The sequence below is a fragment of the Oncorhynchus tshawytscha genome, linkage group LG05 (assembly GCF_018296145.1).
Source record: "Oncorhynchus tshawytscha isolate Ot180627B linkage group LG05, Otsh_v2.0, whole genome shotgun sequence".
NCBI classification, from domain to species: domain Eukaryota; kingdom Metazoa; phylum Chordata; class Actinopteri; order Salmoniformes; family Salmonidae; genus Oncorhynchus; species Oncorhynchus tshawytscha.
This window is the reverse complement of record NC_056433.1, coordinates 34,067,723-34,083,642: the sequence shown is the minus strand read 5'-3', so window position 1 is coordinate 34,083,642 and position 15,920 is coordinate 34,067,723. Positions and strand designations below refer to the sequence as shown.

At 44.3% G+C, this 15,920-nt stretch overlaps 2 protein-coding genes across 6 annotated transcripts in view; one reads left to right on the top strand and one right to left on the bottom strand.

Moving 5' to 3' along the window:
- Positions 1 to 10,480, bottom strand: part of LOC112250534 (frizzled-3) — a 31,412-nt gene extending 20,932 nt beyond the window's left edge. Inside the window, exons 1-2 of one of the 4 annotated variants that reach the window (XM_024420769.2) lie at positions 10,372 to 10,480; positions 8,893 to 9,499 (exon numbers count right to left, since the gene is read on the bottom strand). In XM_024420769.2, coding sequence (XP_024276537.1) covers positions 8,893 to 9,186 — 294 coding nt within the window. In that variant the 5' untranslated portion in view covers positions 9,187 to 9,499; positions 10,372 to 10,480. The other 3 variants (XM_024420771.2, XM_024420772.2, XM_024420770.2) reach the window with 3 other exon arrangements.
- A 457-nt stretch (positions 10,481 to 10,937) lies between these two features.
- On the top strand, positions 10,938 to 15,911 carry fbxo16 (F-box protein 16). 2 transcript variants are annotated; one of them, XM_024420752.2, is made up of 8 exons: positions 10,938 to 11,021; positions 11,401 to 11,554; positions 11,633 to 11,668; positions 12,064 to 12,270; positions 12,560 to 12,724; positions 12,796 to 13,058; positions 13,327 to 13,420; positions 13,927 to 15,911. In XM_024420752.2, the coding sequence occupies exons 2-8, from the start codon at positions 11,435 to 11,437 to the stop codon at positions 14,176 to 14,178; spliced, it is 1,137 nt and encodes a 378-aa protein (XP_024276520.1). In that variant the 5' UTR covers positions 10,938 to 11,021; positions 11,401 to 11,434; the 3' UTR covers positions 14,179 to 15,911. The 2 variants fall into 2 exon arrangements, with proteins under 2 accessions (XP_024276520.1, XP_024276519.1); XM_024420751.2 differs by lacking the exon at positions 10,938 to 11,021 and adding an exon at positions 11,028 to 11,167.
- Positions 15,912 to 15,920: the final 9 nt, after the last annotated feature.

Sequence of the window (15,920 nt, the reverse complement as noted above, 5' to 3'; positions counted from 1 at the left end):
GAATCAAACAGGGTGGCACCCTTCCCTAGCCTTCGCCAGCCTCCAGTCCGGTGACATGCATTACCTCATCAGAGCCCTGTCGTGGTGCATTACATGGTGTATTACACACACAGACAGGACAGGGATGATTTAACTTCAAGTGGATATGCATCTGGGGTTTGCCTTTCTTCTGCTCTCTGCCTCCGCACTTCCAAGGCAGATGTGTGCTCTAGTACGAGATGAATGTACGGTACAGCCTGTGTGCGTGTGTGTGTGTGTGCGTGTTAGAGGGTTGAATATTTTCTCTGTATTTTACAGATGTTCCATCCCGAGAATGAATCACATTTCTCCCGGGTAGCCCGCTATTTCCCGCCAAAACCGGAAGTGTCGTTCAAAAGCATTATAATTCATATAAATAGGTTTATGTCTGGATTTGATTTAGAACTTTGATAAAAACAAAATTAAAGTCTGATGCTACCTGAGCCTGATGAACCATTACATGAAATAAATTTATAATTTCATTTATTTATTTAGACTTTTATTAAAAAACATTTTAGCCCTAGCCCTAGCACAAAAAAGCACACATGCGCCGTTATCCAATACATATATGATATAGGCTACTGCACATTTAGCACAACAGAAAAGCCCATAGATGTAGCTAGGTATATGTTCTCTTGGTGAAATAAATGAAACTAGCTCCACTAGGCTAATATTTCTCAGTGTGGACTGCATTACTGTACTGTGTCGTATTATACTGTATTATATGTACTGGAATAATGTGTTCAAACCATGATAAAGCAGGGAGAGAACATGCGATTCTGGTGCAGCACATGCGGCCTACAATGTTACAAGTATAGGCTAGCAAATTTGACTTTCATTTTGAAATATAATAGGGCCTATTTGTATAATTAGTAGGCTGGCACATATACCTTTCATAATATTTCCCCTAATGTTATTAGTCTACCTCCTCTTTCTCTCTCTATTGTTGCTTTATTCATTCCTCGCTTCCAAAAGTGAAATGAAATACATTTTGTTGTCCTTGTCTTTAGAAATTGAATGACATCCTTCAATAATATAGGACTAGAATTAGATGCAGAAGGCTTTCACTTCTCTTCGTGAAGACTGAAGTGTTATGGGTCTGAATGAATAACTGCTGTAGCCTACCGCCATCGAGCGTTCGCTCTTCTGTCAGACTACCGGTGAGTTCTATTGGGCTGCTGTATTTCACATTCAGCAAACAAAGCACTTTCGTCCCTCTTCGAATAGTCTATTGGTTGAAGAAATGCAAACAATCATTTGGTCTAGCTTTTCTTGCATGGGACTCATTTTTTTTAAAGGAGAGAGGCCAGCAGATTACGTGCGTATTGCGCAAGAGACAAAGGCTATAAGTTAGAAGCTTACTATGCATAACCCATCATTAATTAGCTGAATATAAGACTAATACTGCATTGAATGTATTACCTGAAGGAGGTGGGCTACAGCATCTGTACATAGTGCTATATATCAATCTAGAACAGGATTATCTATTTTGGATGCAATCTGAATGGAGTTGATGGAGAGAGAGAAAGACTGAGAGAGTGTGTGCACACTGATTTAAAGCAACGGTATTCGAGTTAAAACTCTGCAGCTGCAACATAAAAACAATTATTTTTACAATTAAAAAAGGTGACCCCCGAAAGCCAGACGGCGATGGGTAAATTAGATGCACATTCACTCTTTATATTACTGACTCTGCTGCAGCAAATGCAGGCCTACCTGTGACAAGAATAAAAGTTACCAAGATGAGATGATAGGTCTACATGCATTGTGAGCTGCGCTCCATACTGAGATGGGCTGTCTGTCCCCACCCTGAGCGTTGATGATTCATCATGCAGAGAGGCCGTAGAGAAGACAGATTTAGACTTCACATATCATTTAACAGTTCCATTTCACGCCATGCTGTTCATATACATAATGGATTATAATTTACTGGTTTCTCGCAGTTATTTATCCCGGGAAAAGGGAGTGTTTTTTGGCGGTAAATCCCAGTAACCGGTTCCGCCATTCAACCCTAGTGTGTGTGTGTGTGTGTGTGTCTATCTTTATCCACATGGCAGCCCAAACAAATGTAAGACGTCTTGTCTTGTGTGCTCTGGAACAGAACAGTGGATTATGGTAACTTAGTCACATAGAAACAGCTGCTGTGTGTCTGCCAGAGGTTGGCTGTGTGTGTGTGTGTGTGTGTGTGTGTGTGTGTGTGTGTGTGTGTGTGTGTGTGTGTGTGTGTGTGTGTGTGTGTGTGTGTGTGGGTGTGGGGGTGTGTGTGTGTGTGTGTGTGTGTGGGTGTGTGTGGGTGTGTGTGTGGGTGTGTGTGGGTGTGTGGGTGTGTGTGTGGTGTGTGTGGGTGTGTGTGTGTGTGTGTGTGTGTGTGTGTGTGTGTGTGTGTGTGTGTGGTGTGTGTGGTGTGTGTGGGTGTGTGTGTGGTGTGGGTGTGTGTGGGTGGGTGTGTGTGCGTACGTACGCACGGCGGAGATTGGTCTGCTTTTGCCCCAGAGCCCCCTCACTCCACTGTTACTATGTAAGTGGCTCAAGCGTGTAATACATACAATTCTGTCAAATGCTGTTCTAGCCCTGAGGATAAGTATGATAATGCAATTTCAACTCGCTGTAATGTGATTATGTATTTATGGGGGTAGTTAAGAGATTTTGGATCTCCAAAACAGTGGTCAAATTATATGAAGCCATCTGGAAAAGGCTGCCCTCAAAAATACATAAATTAAAAAACAAATTGCTACTTTGGGGATTATTTTTGACTCAAAGTAAATCACTGATAAGAGAATTAATGACAGATCAATCAACAATGTACTGTATCTACACAGACAACTGATCTGAGTGATATACTACTATTAAATATCTGGAAGAAGTCTCACAGTTGACTGGATTTATCTTCTATTCCCATCTATCCCTCCATCCATCCACTCCCGCGTTCTCCTCTTTCCCTCTCTGCTCCTTCCTTCCTTTCCCCCTCTCTGCTCAATTCTCTGCATTTCTACCCTGACTGCCATGGCAACGGCTGATGCACCAACAGACGGAGGGTCTAGTTTAAGGATGGGGCCTTGGTGTGTTCAGCAGGGGTCAGAGGGCGGCGAGCGGGGACCACCTCCTGAGCGCCACAGAAAGCTTGCCCCTTTGTTAACGACACAATTGGGACCCGTTTCCCAGGCAACCGTGCAGTGTACCTCGCATGGGGGAAGGGGAGGGAGCGAAGGACAAAAGACTGAGATATGGCAGAGGAGAGAAAGGGAGAGAAGGATGGGCCACCTCCTCCTTCAGCTAGCCGGCCGTGTTATTCACATTACTGTTTATTAACCACACACACCAGTTGTTGTTGAGAAAGAGAGAGAGAAAGACAAAGACAAAGAGGGAGAGAGAGAGAGAGAGAGAGAGAGAGAGAGAGAGAGAGAAAGAGAGAAAGAAAGAGAGATTCCATTCAGTCCGGAGCTTATAAACAGCATGTTTGACATTAAATAAAACAGAGGTCTATTGTGGGTTTGGGTCAGAGTGAGCTGGGTTTATCAGACCATAACATGTATCGTACATCCCTCGCTAGCTACTAGCCATGTGTTATCTGCATACTGTGCACGTGTGTCTGACGGTCATCAGAGACCACAGTCAGCCTTTTATTTACAGCGGACGGATGGAGTTTCTGTTTCATATACCACAGAAACCTTATCTGTAGAGGTTACACATGTCAAACACTGACAAAAGGCATAAAATGGGGGAATGATTCATTATAATAATTCAACTATTATTTGTTCATTATTGTATCATAAATATTACATTTAGTCAGCCATTCTGTACCAATAGATTCAATCATCTATTGGTAAAAGGCAAGACCTCGCTTTGTGCACGGGGGCATTGTCATGCGGAAACAAGAAAGGGCCTTCCCCAAACTGTTGCCACAAAGTTGGAAACACAGAATCGCCTAGAATGTCATTGTATGCTGTAGCTTTTAGATTTCCGTTCACTGGAACTATGGGGCCTAGACCGAACCCTGAAAAACAGCCCCAGACCATTATTCCTCCTCCACCAAACTTTACAGTTGGCACTATGCATTGGGGCAGGTAGCGTTTTCCCGGCATCCGCCCAACCCAGATTCATCCATCGGACTGCCAGATGGTGAAGCGTGATTCATCACTCCAGAGAATGCATTTCCACTGCTCCAAGAGTCCAATGGCGGCGAGCTTTACACCACTCCAACCAATGCTTGGCATTGTACATGTTGACCTTAGGCTAGTGTGCGGCTGCTTGGCCATGGAAACCCATTTCATGAAGCCCCCGACCTACAGTTCTTGGGCTGACGCTGCTTCCAGAGGCAGTTCGGAACGCGATAGTGAGTGTTGCAACTGAGAACAGACGTTTTTTATGCTCTTTGCGCTTCAGCACTCTGTGATCCCTTTCTGTGAGCTTGTGTGGCCTACCACTTCATGGCTGAGCCTTTGTTGCTCCTAGACGTATCCACTTCACAATAACAGCACTTACAGCTCTAGCAGGGCAAACATTTGATGAACTGATTGGAAAGGTGGTATCCTATGACGGTGCCACATTGAAAGACACTGAGCTCTCCAGTAAGGCCATTCTACTGTCAATGTTTGTCTATGGAGATTGGATGGCTGTGTGCTCGATTTCATACACCTGTCAACAACAGGTGTGGCTGAAATAGCTGAATCCGCTAATTTGAAGAGGTGTCCACATACTTATGTATATATAGTCTATCTATCTATCTTCTACCCATGCCAGTCAGATCTATGGAGTGATACTAGTCCCATCAGAAATTGAATCTGAAATGAGTAAATTCATATGAAATTTATGGTGGCACTAATATCACTCCATACAGATGTACCACCAAAGCTCCCTCTCTTAGCAAGCACAGAAGATGGCACAGAAATAGCAGATTCCCAGTCTTCAGGCTGCTGTCCCACTTCAGCAGTGGGGTTATACTGAGGTCAGTCACAGCCACAACAATCCCCAACGACTGACTGACTGGGAGCTTATTTTGAGAGGTGTAATTTGTGCACCAAATGGTCAGCCAACACAGAGCCAAAAAACAGAAAGCAAACTGAAAAACACGATACTGGAGGATGAGTAAATGAGGGTTGGGGTTTGGGGGATGTAGATACTGAGCGTTTTTTTACTCGAGAGGCAAGGGCTAGCCAGTTATGCTACAAATTTCCCAGCCCCAACCTCACTTAGAAGGAAAAGACATGAAGATCTTTAAAAGGCACACCACTTCTGAGGGTTTTCTCTCCAGACAGGGATGAAAGGAAGCCATTGGTTCTCGTCCAAGTCACAATTTATCCACGCTACAAGCCATTCATCATCATTATCATGGCTATTGGGTGGACCTAATTCCCTTTCAAATCAACTGTCAATCCTCATTTGGCTTTTTCTCTTCTTAAAGGCTCTGGTATTCTCCCATGGACCGGTCGGCCATGCCAAGGCTAGTATGAAGAGACAACATGGACATAGAAATAGAGAGGCGTTTTGGAGCCGCACTCTTCCTCATCTATTGGGATTCATGTGTTTTCCAAACATCAAACTAGCTTTTGAATGCGCTAACAGAGACATGCTGGTGAAAGCATGTCTAATCAAACTGAACTGTTGTCTCTAACCAAAAGCCTTAGTTTAGTGCACATTCAAACTAAACAAGTGTAAAAAAAAAACGGGGCTAAAAAAATAACAGTGGTTTATAAGTCAAGCTAACACTGCTAACTGGTTCACATCTAGGGTCGTTTTTGTGTATTTATTTTACAGCCAAATAATAATAACTGCTTTGGGTTATGAACAGCAACTGATTAAACCCCTACAACTGAGGTCGGGATCTCAGGAATACTTTGGGAATACTACAGGGAATGGCATGGGAATGTGATGGGATATTTAAAAGGGATAAGCTGGGTTCACTTAGTGCAGATGGGATGTAGTGCCTCTCTCTATCTCCCGAGGCCAGGGCACATTCAGAGCAGAGTTTACTTACATAACTCCCACATATCCCTTGCTCTCTCACTCACTCTCTCTTCCTCCCTCTCTGCCTCCTCCATCTCAGTCCCCTAATAGTAGGATAGGAACAAGTGGGCGGACAGGGCTCAGCATTCAGTATCATCCCCTCCATTGCCCCTCTGAGTGGGCAGAACAGGGGAGAGAGAGGTGGGTAGTGGTGGAGAGTGGGGTTGGGTGGCATGGAGCATTGGGTGGATGGATGGAGGGGGATGGAAAGGCAAGGAAGCAACCTGCTAAGTTCCTGTTAGATGAATCTACATAGATAGATATACATGCCACTAGATTCACCTAACGAGGCAATGCAGCTGCTCTCTGATTGAGTTCAAATGCCAACAATCAAGCTTGTAAAGAGGATCACTCAACAGTCAAAAGCAAGGACACATTCATGCATTATAGCCGCCAGCTCTGTGTGTGCGTACAGGGCATTAGGAAAGTATTCAGACCACTTCACATTTTCCACATTTTGTTACGTTACAGCCTTATTCTAAAAAATATCTTCTTTTTTTTCTTTTCTTTAAAAAAAAAAATCGCTCATCAATCTTCACACAATACCCCGTAATGACAAAGCAAAAAACAGGTTTTTAGAAATGTCTGCAAATGTACAGCCTCGAGCCTTCTTGGGTATGACGCGACAAGCTTGGCACACCTGTAGTGAGCAAGACAAAGGAGATGATCATGGACAAAAGGAGGGAGAAACACGCCCCCATTCACATCGACGGGGAGGTAGTGGAGCGGGTCGAGAGTTTCAAGTTCCTTGGTGTCCACATCACCAAAAAACTATCATGGTCCAAACACACCAAGACAGTTGTGAAGAGGGATCAACAACACCTTTTCCCCCTCAGGAGACTGAAAAGATTTGGCATTCTTCTTTGTAGATCCTCTCAAGTTCTGTCAGGTTGGACGGGGAGCGTCGCTGCACAGCTATTTTCAGGTCTCTCCAGAGATGTGCGATCAGGTTCAAGTCCGGGCTCTGGCTGGGCCACTCAAGGACATTCAGAGACTTGTCACTAAGCCACTCCTGCATTGTCTTGGCTGTGTGCTTAAGGTCGTTGTCCTGTTGGAAGGTGAACCTTCGCCCCAGTCTGAGGTCCTGAGTGCTCTGGAGCAGGTTTTCATTAAGGATCTCTCAGTACTTTGCTCCATTCATCTTTCCCTTGATCTTGACTAGTCTCCCAGTACCTGCGGCTGAAAAACATCCCCACAGCATTATGCTGCCTTCACTGTACCTGGCACCATCAATCTTGGTTTCAAACTTGGTTTCATCAGACCAGAGAATCTTGTTTCTCATGGTCTGAGAGTCTTTAGGTGCCTTTTGGCAAACTCCAACTGGGGTGTCATGTGCCTTTTACTGAGGAGTGGCTTCCATCTGGCCACTCTACCATAAATGCCTGATTGGTGGAGTGTTGCAGAGATGGTTGTCCTTCTGGAAGGATCTCCCATCTCCACATCTCTGGAGCTCTGTCAGAGTGACCATCGGGTTCTTGGTCACCTCCCTGACCAAGGCCCTTCTCCCCCGATGGCTCAGTTTGTCAGGGCAGCCAGCTCTAGGAGGAGTCTTGGTGGTTCCAAACTTCTTCCATTTAAGAATGATGGAGGCCACTGTGTTCTTGGGGACCTTCAATGCTGAAGAAAAAAAATTGTACCCTTCTCCAGATCTGTGCACAATCCTGTCTCAGAGCTCTACGGACAATTCCTTTGACCTCATGGCCTGGTTTCTCTCTGACATGCAATGTCAACTGTGGGACCTTCTATAGACAGCTGTGTGCCTTTCCAAATAATGTCCAATCAATTGAATTTACCACAGGTGGACTCCAATCAAGCTGTAGAAACATCTCAAGGATGATCAATGGAAACAGGATGCACCTGAGCTCAATTTCGAGTCTCATAGCAAAGGGTCTGAATACTTACGTTTTCACCTTGTCATTATGGGGTATTGTGTGTAAATTGATGAAGATTTTTTTTTAAATCCATTTTAGAATGAGGCTGTAACGTAACAAAATGTGGAACAAGGGAAGGGGTCTGAATACTTTCCGAATGCACTGTATGTGTGAGTGTGTTACAGCTCCATAGATACCGGAATTAGAACAATAAACATGGGTAAATAATGCACTGTACAGCCAGCTTAATCCGGCAGCGGCTGGAATCCAACATCGTATCATGAACAGGACTGTTAATTCACTTCACTTCAGCAGAGTGGATCTAGATCCTAGCCAAATGTTAAGCCCACGAAGCAAAGCCTGTTACATAAAATGGGTTTTTATAGTCTTTAAAGCAGAAATGACTTTGAAATCGTCTCTAGTTGCTGTTGGCTTGTCTGTCACAGCAGAAACAGCAGGTTGCTGCAGCAGATTAGACCACCACACAATTCATTTCACAGAGTCATTTAATAATTGATGGTTTTAAAAATGGCCCCAAAAGAAATGTTAAAAGTTAATTTATCACATAATGTTTTTGTAATATATTCTCAGTCCCCTGGGCTAGAGGAGCCGACTAAAAGTAGGCTACCACTTTGATATTATCAACATTACCGGTTATGCCATTATCCATGGTAGCACTGTCTGCTACTGTTACGATGTCCATGGGGCAGACAGACCATAGAGCCTGGCACAGATAAGGACAGTACAGTTGCAGCATGTGTCTCTTCATCCAGACACATTATATATATTTTGTTCACTTTTATTTAACTGGGCAAGTCAGTTAAGAACAAATTCGTATTTACAATGACGGCCTACCCCGGCCAAACCTGGACAACGCCAATTGTGCGCCGCCCTATGGGACTCCCAATCACGGCCGGATGTGATACAGACTGGAAATGAGAGAAAGAGAGAGAGCAAGAGAGAGAGAGCAAGACATGAAAAATAGTGAGTCAGTGTTTACCTCCATGGCGAGCGCGGCGGTCTGCTGGTCATAGTGGTTGAGGAGATTGGGCATGAAGGTGGAGTTATAGGGCAGCCCCTGACACATGCGCAGGGTGATAGGTTCACAGGTGAACATGCTGTGGCTCCCAGCAGCAGACTCCATGGGGATGGCTTCTACCACCACTGCTGGAGCCATCAGCATGGACACACACAGCACCCACAGGAGCCCCATGGTCCCCGCAGGCAGGGGCAAAGACAGGGGTAAGGAGGGACCCAGGCTGGACACAGGGACAGTCCGAATGATCACCCTCATTCACAAAGGTTGGCGCAAGAGAGAGAGCTCACGCGTGGTACAGGTAATTGACAGTCAGGGGAGAGACTGGTCCTGTTCCTGGTCTCAGAGAGTGACAGTCTGTGTACGTGGGTATAATCCAAGATGGACGCCATGGCTGATGCTGGCTGTTTCCATCTCCCTCTTGAGTCATAGGAGCCACGTCACCTGAGCATGAGTCCTGACGTTGGGTGTTGGACCACTTCTCACCAGGTCGCTGTGCTTATACACAGAATATGAACAATGATTAGGATCAGAGAGTGGATCCCTGCAATAAGTGTAGATGTCAAGGGATCTGGGGGGAGAATAGAGAGGGGAGATAATAAATGTTTACAAAATGTAAACAATTGCAAATGCAACTACAATTAATGATGCATCTTAACACAATATTTTAAGAGGCACATTATGAGAAATTATGCTTTATAATCTATTCATGGGGATTATAATCTGGTATGTGGGCGGATATTGAATGAGTGAATTAGTGCACCAATTTTATTTCTGTAGTAGCTTAACGGCACCATAATAGTAAAGTTATACCAATTTGCATTATATATTCTCTCTCTAAATACGCACACACCCTGTTGCAAGATAATTATTCGCCAGAACCTATTTTCCACAGCATCCATTACCACTAACAGACCATGCACTTTCAAATATGACAACGTAAAACAACCCCGAAACATTTCAAACATTATGTGACATTTCACAATTGAATATACTGGTAGTGGCTTGCACTGTAGGCAAATGACTGTGCGTAATAGCATTTACTGGCGTCTTCGGCAGGATTGTTGCGCATTACATGCTTAGAACCATGTTACAAAACTACCGGTAAATAGACACAACAGTGATGACATGAAACTATAGTAGTATATATATGTCAAAGGCAGCTGGTCACTCCTCCGACAGCGCCTAATGGATAAACACATTTTATCCGACAAAAATAAACATTTTATGAAGCAGAACAAAAGATGACGGTTGGGCTACTTCATCTCAACTGATACTGACCGTATGGTGACTAGTCGACCTAAACTGAATCTCTCCAGGCGTATCCCGATGATTTAACGTTACTACGATCCAGCCGTGTTGCCAATACACGTGTCCGCAATTCTGTAACAGAAAATATCTAGGGGAGTGCCAGAAATATATCATAAAATAAGACGATTTTACCTTTCTGTCGGGAAGATTAATTCACGTGTTGGGGTCTTCGCCGCTCCTCGAGGCCGTAACAATGAGTGAATAGCCCACTCCTCCCCTGCTCCCTCTCTCCCTCCCTCCTCCTCGCCCAGCAGGTTTACAACCGATGGCCTCGAAGAGCGAGAGCGCGCTTTAAACACAGACGCGCAGCCAACTGAACTCAAATGCTTGCCTTTTCAGTTTTGAAATGACAAAATGATTTGTTTGAATGAGGTTCACACGTGTGCGCACTGAAGCCCTACATCTACAAGGAATAAAATACAAATGGAAAGACGTGAGACAAATGTGGAGAATATAGGCTATAAAGTCATCAAACTCCCTGAATGGCAACATGTGTTGCAAACTAGACAAAATCCGTATCGTGTGTGCAACATGCTCTGCGTGATATGCAACATTGTGAACGGTGACATTGTACCCACTGAAACCACATGCATGCCGCACCTTGTGTGTGCGGATTGCATTTCGGTGGCAACAGCGCCACCCTTGTGTGTCAAGCGGTGTTTGCGTCGCTCATGTCGTTGCTCTGTTGCTCTTGACTACGCAAGGCGGCGACGGTGACAACGTTGGGTGGAGAAGGAGAGGGGGAGGTGCACCCCACAGTACACCCATTACTATGGAAACAGGTAAACTGTACGAGCGCTTGAAGAACAAAGTGACATGTACTGGTAATCCTATGGACAAGATACGAATACATAACACTGAGGATTCGTGATTGGGATGATAACTATGCTTGCTTGCTTCATGCATCATAGGCCGGAGGAGATTGATGGTAGGACTTTTCCACTAGTCTAGTGGACCATCCACATCTGTAATATAGAGAAAGCAGAGCTAGTAATAGTACAGGTATCTTATGTAGGTTTTATGTGACTGTTCATTGACTGACTAGGACTGCTTGGGCTACTCTGATTTAATGAGTGGATAACGCAAATAAATACACATGCGATAGCCCTAACCAATGACGATTCACTTCAGGTGATGCAGTCTTCTTCTCCCTCCACACAGATCTGACTTGTTGCGAATTTGTAGCAGCTGAAAGATGTCCTTTGCACCGAGGACCTCACTAACCTCAGCCAAGATGACCTCACTAACCTCAGCCAAGATGCAGACCAAAATGAGTGCCTGGACACCTCTTAACCACCAGCTGTCTAATAACAATGTAACGGTGACTCTAATGTTTATAATAATCCAGTTTTAATGCAATCTTCTACTTAGATTAAACATCTCTCTCCTTTAGGTGTTTCAAGAGCGGAGAAACCTGCTGGGAAAATGGGTAAGTGGGCCTCTAAAAATTGGAAGGTTATAAATTGATAAAATATTAACCATGGAGAATAGGTTAGACATACAGCAATGCAGCCAGAACCACATAAGCAATCCTTTTACAGCCTTCAATTCTACTTTATTTACCCCCATCTGAAGAAGGTGCTTGTTTGGGGGCGGCAGGTTGCCTAGTGATTAGAGCATTGGGCCAGTAACCAAAAGGTTGCTGGATCAAATCCCCAAGCTGACAAGATTAAAAAATCTGTCATTCTGCCCCTGAACAAGGCAGTTAACCCACTCAATGTAAATACGAATTTGTTCTTAACTGACTTGCCTAGTTACATTAAAAAATAAATGACAGTATACATCACTTAAGATCAGCTGATGCCATCCCTGTGTGTCTGTTAGTTTGACAAGTGGAGTGACGGCCAGAGGAAGGCGGTTCTACAGGACTTTTTCTCGCGGTGTTCAGTGGGCCAGCTGCGTTTCCTCCGTCAGAACCTGACCAAGAGGGTTCCAGAAGAGAACCTAGACTTCACCTCTGTCCTGCCCAGAGTTCTCTCTCTCTATATCTTCTCTTTCCTCGACCCCAGGAGTCTTTGCAGGTGTGCACAGGTAGGTACAGTAGGGAGGGAGGTAGGTAAGGGTGTTTCTGGTCTTGTTCATATATGTAGCAGAAATTGAACAGTAAACAAGTTATGTGACTGAAGATTGTGTAGCTATTTTTTTATTATTTTAAATTGAGACACTAACTCTCTCTCTCATTCTATAATAATAGGTTCATAGCTATGTTCACCCAGTCATTTCAGCATCATACATATGCTATTAGGCACCACATTACAACACTTAAATGTGTGACATGTCCTGGCCCATTTTAGCAGTACCTGTGTACCTGTGTTGGCAGGTGAGTTGGCACTGGAAGGGTATAGTTGAGTTGGACCAGCAATGGATGCCCAAGTGTCTTAAACTGGGCTGGTGCATCAACTTTGCTCCCACACCATTTGAACATGGGGTCTGGAAGAGACACTACATAGAGACCGTACTGGAGCTCCACATCGGCAAACCTAAGGTGAGTGACTGGAGGCCTGGACAGTGTATACAACTACCTGCACGGAACAGACACCATTTCTGTGTGTTCAGACTCTATCACAGCAGGAGTTCATTGTCCCCGAGGTGACGTCCATAAACAGTGTGACGTTTGACCAATCAGAGAGCTTCCTCAGAGAGGTGCGATCCGCACGCCCCGCCCAGCAAGAGAGGAGCGGTGGCGGCACCACGAGGTGGTCAGGAGGGTCCCAGCTGAAGGGGCTACCCCCGTGGAGGGGTGCAGACAGACACCCCACTGACACCGTGCGATTCAATTATCTGGAAAATCTGGACCCCATAGAGCATGCCCACCAAGCGTAAGACCACTTCCTCTAGTATGTAGTTAGTGTGTGTGTGTGTGTGTGTGTGTGTGTGTGTAGTGAAAAGTACATCAGTCTTGAAATACAAAGCATTCACCAAACCAATGCATTCCTTCCCAAATGAAAGCACAATCAACTCTTATTTGCCCCTGAGGCTATAAATAAAGTATAATATTGAATTGAACAATCAGACATCGATTAAATCAGCCGATGAATTCCAATGTAACTTGACCTGGTGTTCCAGTGACAATGGTCTGTTTTCCAGAAAAGTGAAGAGCAGAGGGGTCTTCAACACATACAGTGAAAATAACAAAGAGCTGTCTGCATTCAATTATAAACTGCGCAAGGCAAAGTCATTGGTAAGCACCTCTCATCAGAATATGACCAGTCTGAAGACCCTATCTTGGATAACAGCCAAGGGAATGCTTAGAATTCCCAGGAGACACACACCAAGAGACATAATGCATATTGAACAGACTTCACATGGAAATTCATGTAAATGCGTTACCCAGGGGGACTCTCTCTGTGTGTGTGTGTGTGTGTGTGTGTGTGTGTGTGAGAGAGAGTGAGGACAAAAACGCTGTTGCTGCTTCAGGGGAGGAGGAGAGAGAACACTGTCATTGAACATTCTAAGTGTTTCCGTTTACAGAAATACCACACATTTTATCAGACGAAATACCAGACGTTTCATCAGCCGAAATACCAAACTAAAAGAGAAAACACACCTAAATATATTGTTACAGAATACAATAAGAGGACTTCACATACCGTGTCATCTTGCAACTTAGACACAGATTGGGACAATACGGACAGTATAACATGCATCAAAATATACATAGTTTGCATCTGTTCTTCTCCCTCTTAGATGTTCCTGTCCTTGGACCTGACTCCAGGTTCGAGTTCTGGAGCAGGACAGCAGAAGCAGAACCGGTTCCGCCCCCAATGGGCCACACAGAGCCTAGAGTACCCTGTCACCAAGGCAACAGCCAAGAGCCTGTCGCGGTCGAGCCAATGGAACGCTGGGATACGACCTGGTCCTGTGAGGCCAGCGGTGCCCAGGCTCAGTCAGGAAGGACTGAGGGCATCAATGAGGACAAACAGGAGTACTCCTAGTTAGAAACATCTTTCCCTCCCTTCCTTCCTCCTTTCCTACAATCTGTTCATCGCACAGGACACACAGGACCACGCCTAGTAAGACAATAGATGACCAATCCTTTCATGTACATTCTTGGTTGAACTAACAGAATGAGCTCTCCATCAAAAAGGAAACTTGTGTCCAAGCAAACACGTGACATTATATTCTTACTCAATTAATGCTTTCTTTCACTGTGTGAATGTTCTGTATCATGTATGATGTATAATTGACTTACATGGTTTGAGGTTTCAGCAGCACCACTGTTTGAGGGGCAGCCTTGGAGGATACAAGCTTCCAGTGGTGGATCAGACGAGTGAACTCTATCGCCACCCTGTGGAGCACGTTAGTACTGTAGCACAGACACAACGCAGCAGCGGTGCTCAACTGGAGTCTGACCAATGTCTTGTGAGCAGAAACTTCAACATTGTCAGAATTTTGTGCAACTTCCGGCGCGCGTTTACAGTGAGCACTGAGGCTGTACCCATACAGTTTTAGACAATGGGCCAAATAGGTGACTGTAAATTGCCTTGGGTTGTATGATGCAAGAACCCCCTTTACAAATTAAAATGAATTATTACCATACAGAGAATTAGACAATGTACGCCACCCCTCTGCCTATTGGCTTATTTGCATATTCAAGCCTGTCTCAAAATACAACTCTGCTCCTTTAATTAAGACAAGCTTTTTACCGGACTGACTTTTCAAAGACATGTTGAAATGTAGCCTACACGTTTTGTGCTCTTGTAGGAAGCTGGAACTCCCCGTTGCTGACCTATACTAATCTATAACTGAGCTAATAACGCGCTAACTAGCAAAGAATATCAAGAAGTGTGCGCACGGGCGGCTCAGATCTGAAAAGTGCATTCACTCTACGCCATGCCTCTGGCTACAACAAAATCAGACTCAATATTGTAAAATTAGGTTTGTTGCATTGAAAAGGGGCTGATATGTTGATTCGATCACAGAAAAAAACGTGATCTATATATTGCAAACTAATTGGGCGAACTCAGTGAAGTTCAATCTCATGCATTTCTTCTGCGCAGCAGTCCTGGAGGAAATGCGCGCAAGTTTAGAGGGAACATTGGTCGAGTGGTTATTTAATCAGACACCCGCGACCGATTTCTAAAGTGGTTATTGTTTTGGGGTGATGAATAAAAGACTCCAGTCTGCACTTAAACTACGAAAGCCAGGTAAAGGTTGTAGAAATCATTTTAAAAAATGTATCTCAATATCGAGCTATTTAGCAGATTTGGTTGATTTTGTGGTCTCAAACCAGTTAGCATACACACGTTTATCAATCATGGGTCAAATTAGTATTGACAATAGAACATGTGGGAACGTTGTTACCTTGTCATATACATTGCTACAGTTACTATCAATATAGCGTTACAAATTCTTCTCCAGGTGGCTTTTTTTAGTTCTAATATTGGGTTGCGACCGAGACAACGGGTACCAATTTGGGTCCGGAGGCAAAACCAGTTGAGAAGCACTGGTATACAATACAGAGGACGTACAGTACTGATAACAGTACTATACATACTGAAGTAGTGAGAATCAGAATAGAAGCCGTTCAACCAAACAGTACTGGGAAGATGGAACTGAGAAGTGTACTCTTGATTTTACATCAAATCATGTTGACGTACATTTCCACTAAGTTGAATTATGACAAGAACACACTGTGGACATGACTATATAATTTTATGTTTGGTATGGAAAAATGTCAA

What these genes read in the sequence shown, in the direction of transcription:
- fbxo16 (XM_024420752.2), top strand. Translation starts at nt 11,435, where the DNA reads ATGTCCTTTGCACCGAGGACCTCACTAACCTCAGCCAAGATGACCTCA. An exon ending in ACCAGCTGTCTAATAACAAT is followed by an intron (nt 11,555 to 11,632) that starts GTAACGGTGACT and finishes TCTCTCCTTTAG; the next exon opens with GTGTTTCAAGAGCGGAGAAA. An exon ending in GTCTTTGCAGGTGTGCACAG is followed by an intron (nt 12,271 to 12,559) that starts GTAGGTACAGTA and finishes CTGTGTTGGCAG; the next exon opens with GTGAGTTGGCACTGGAAGGG.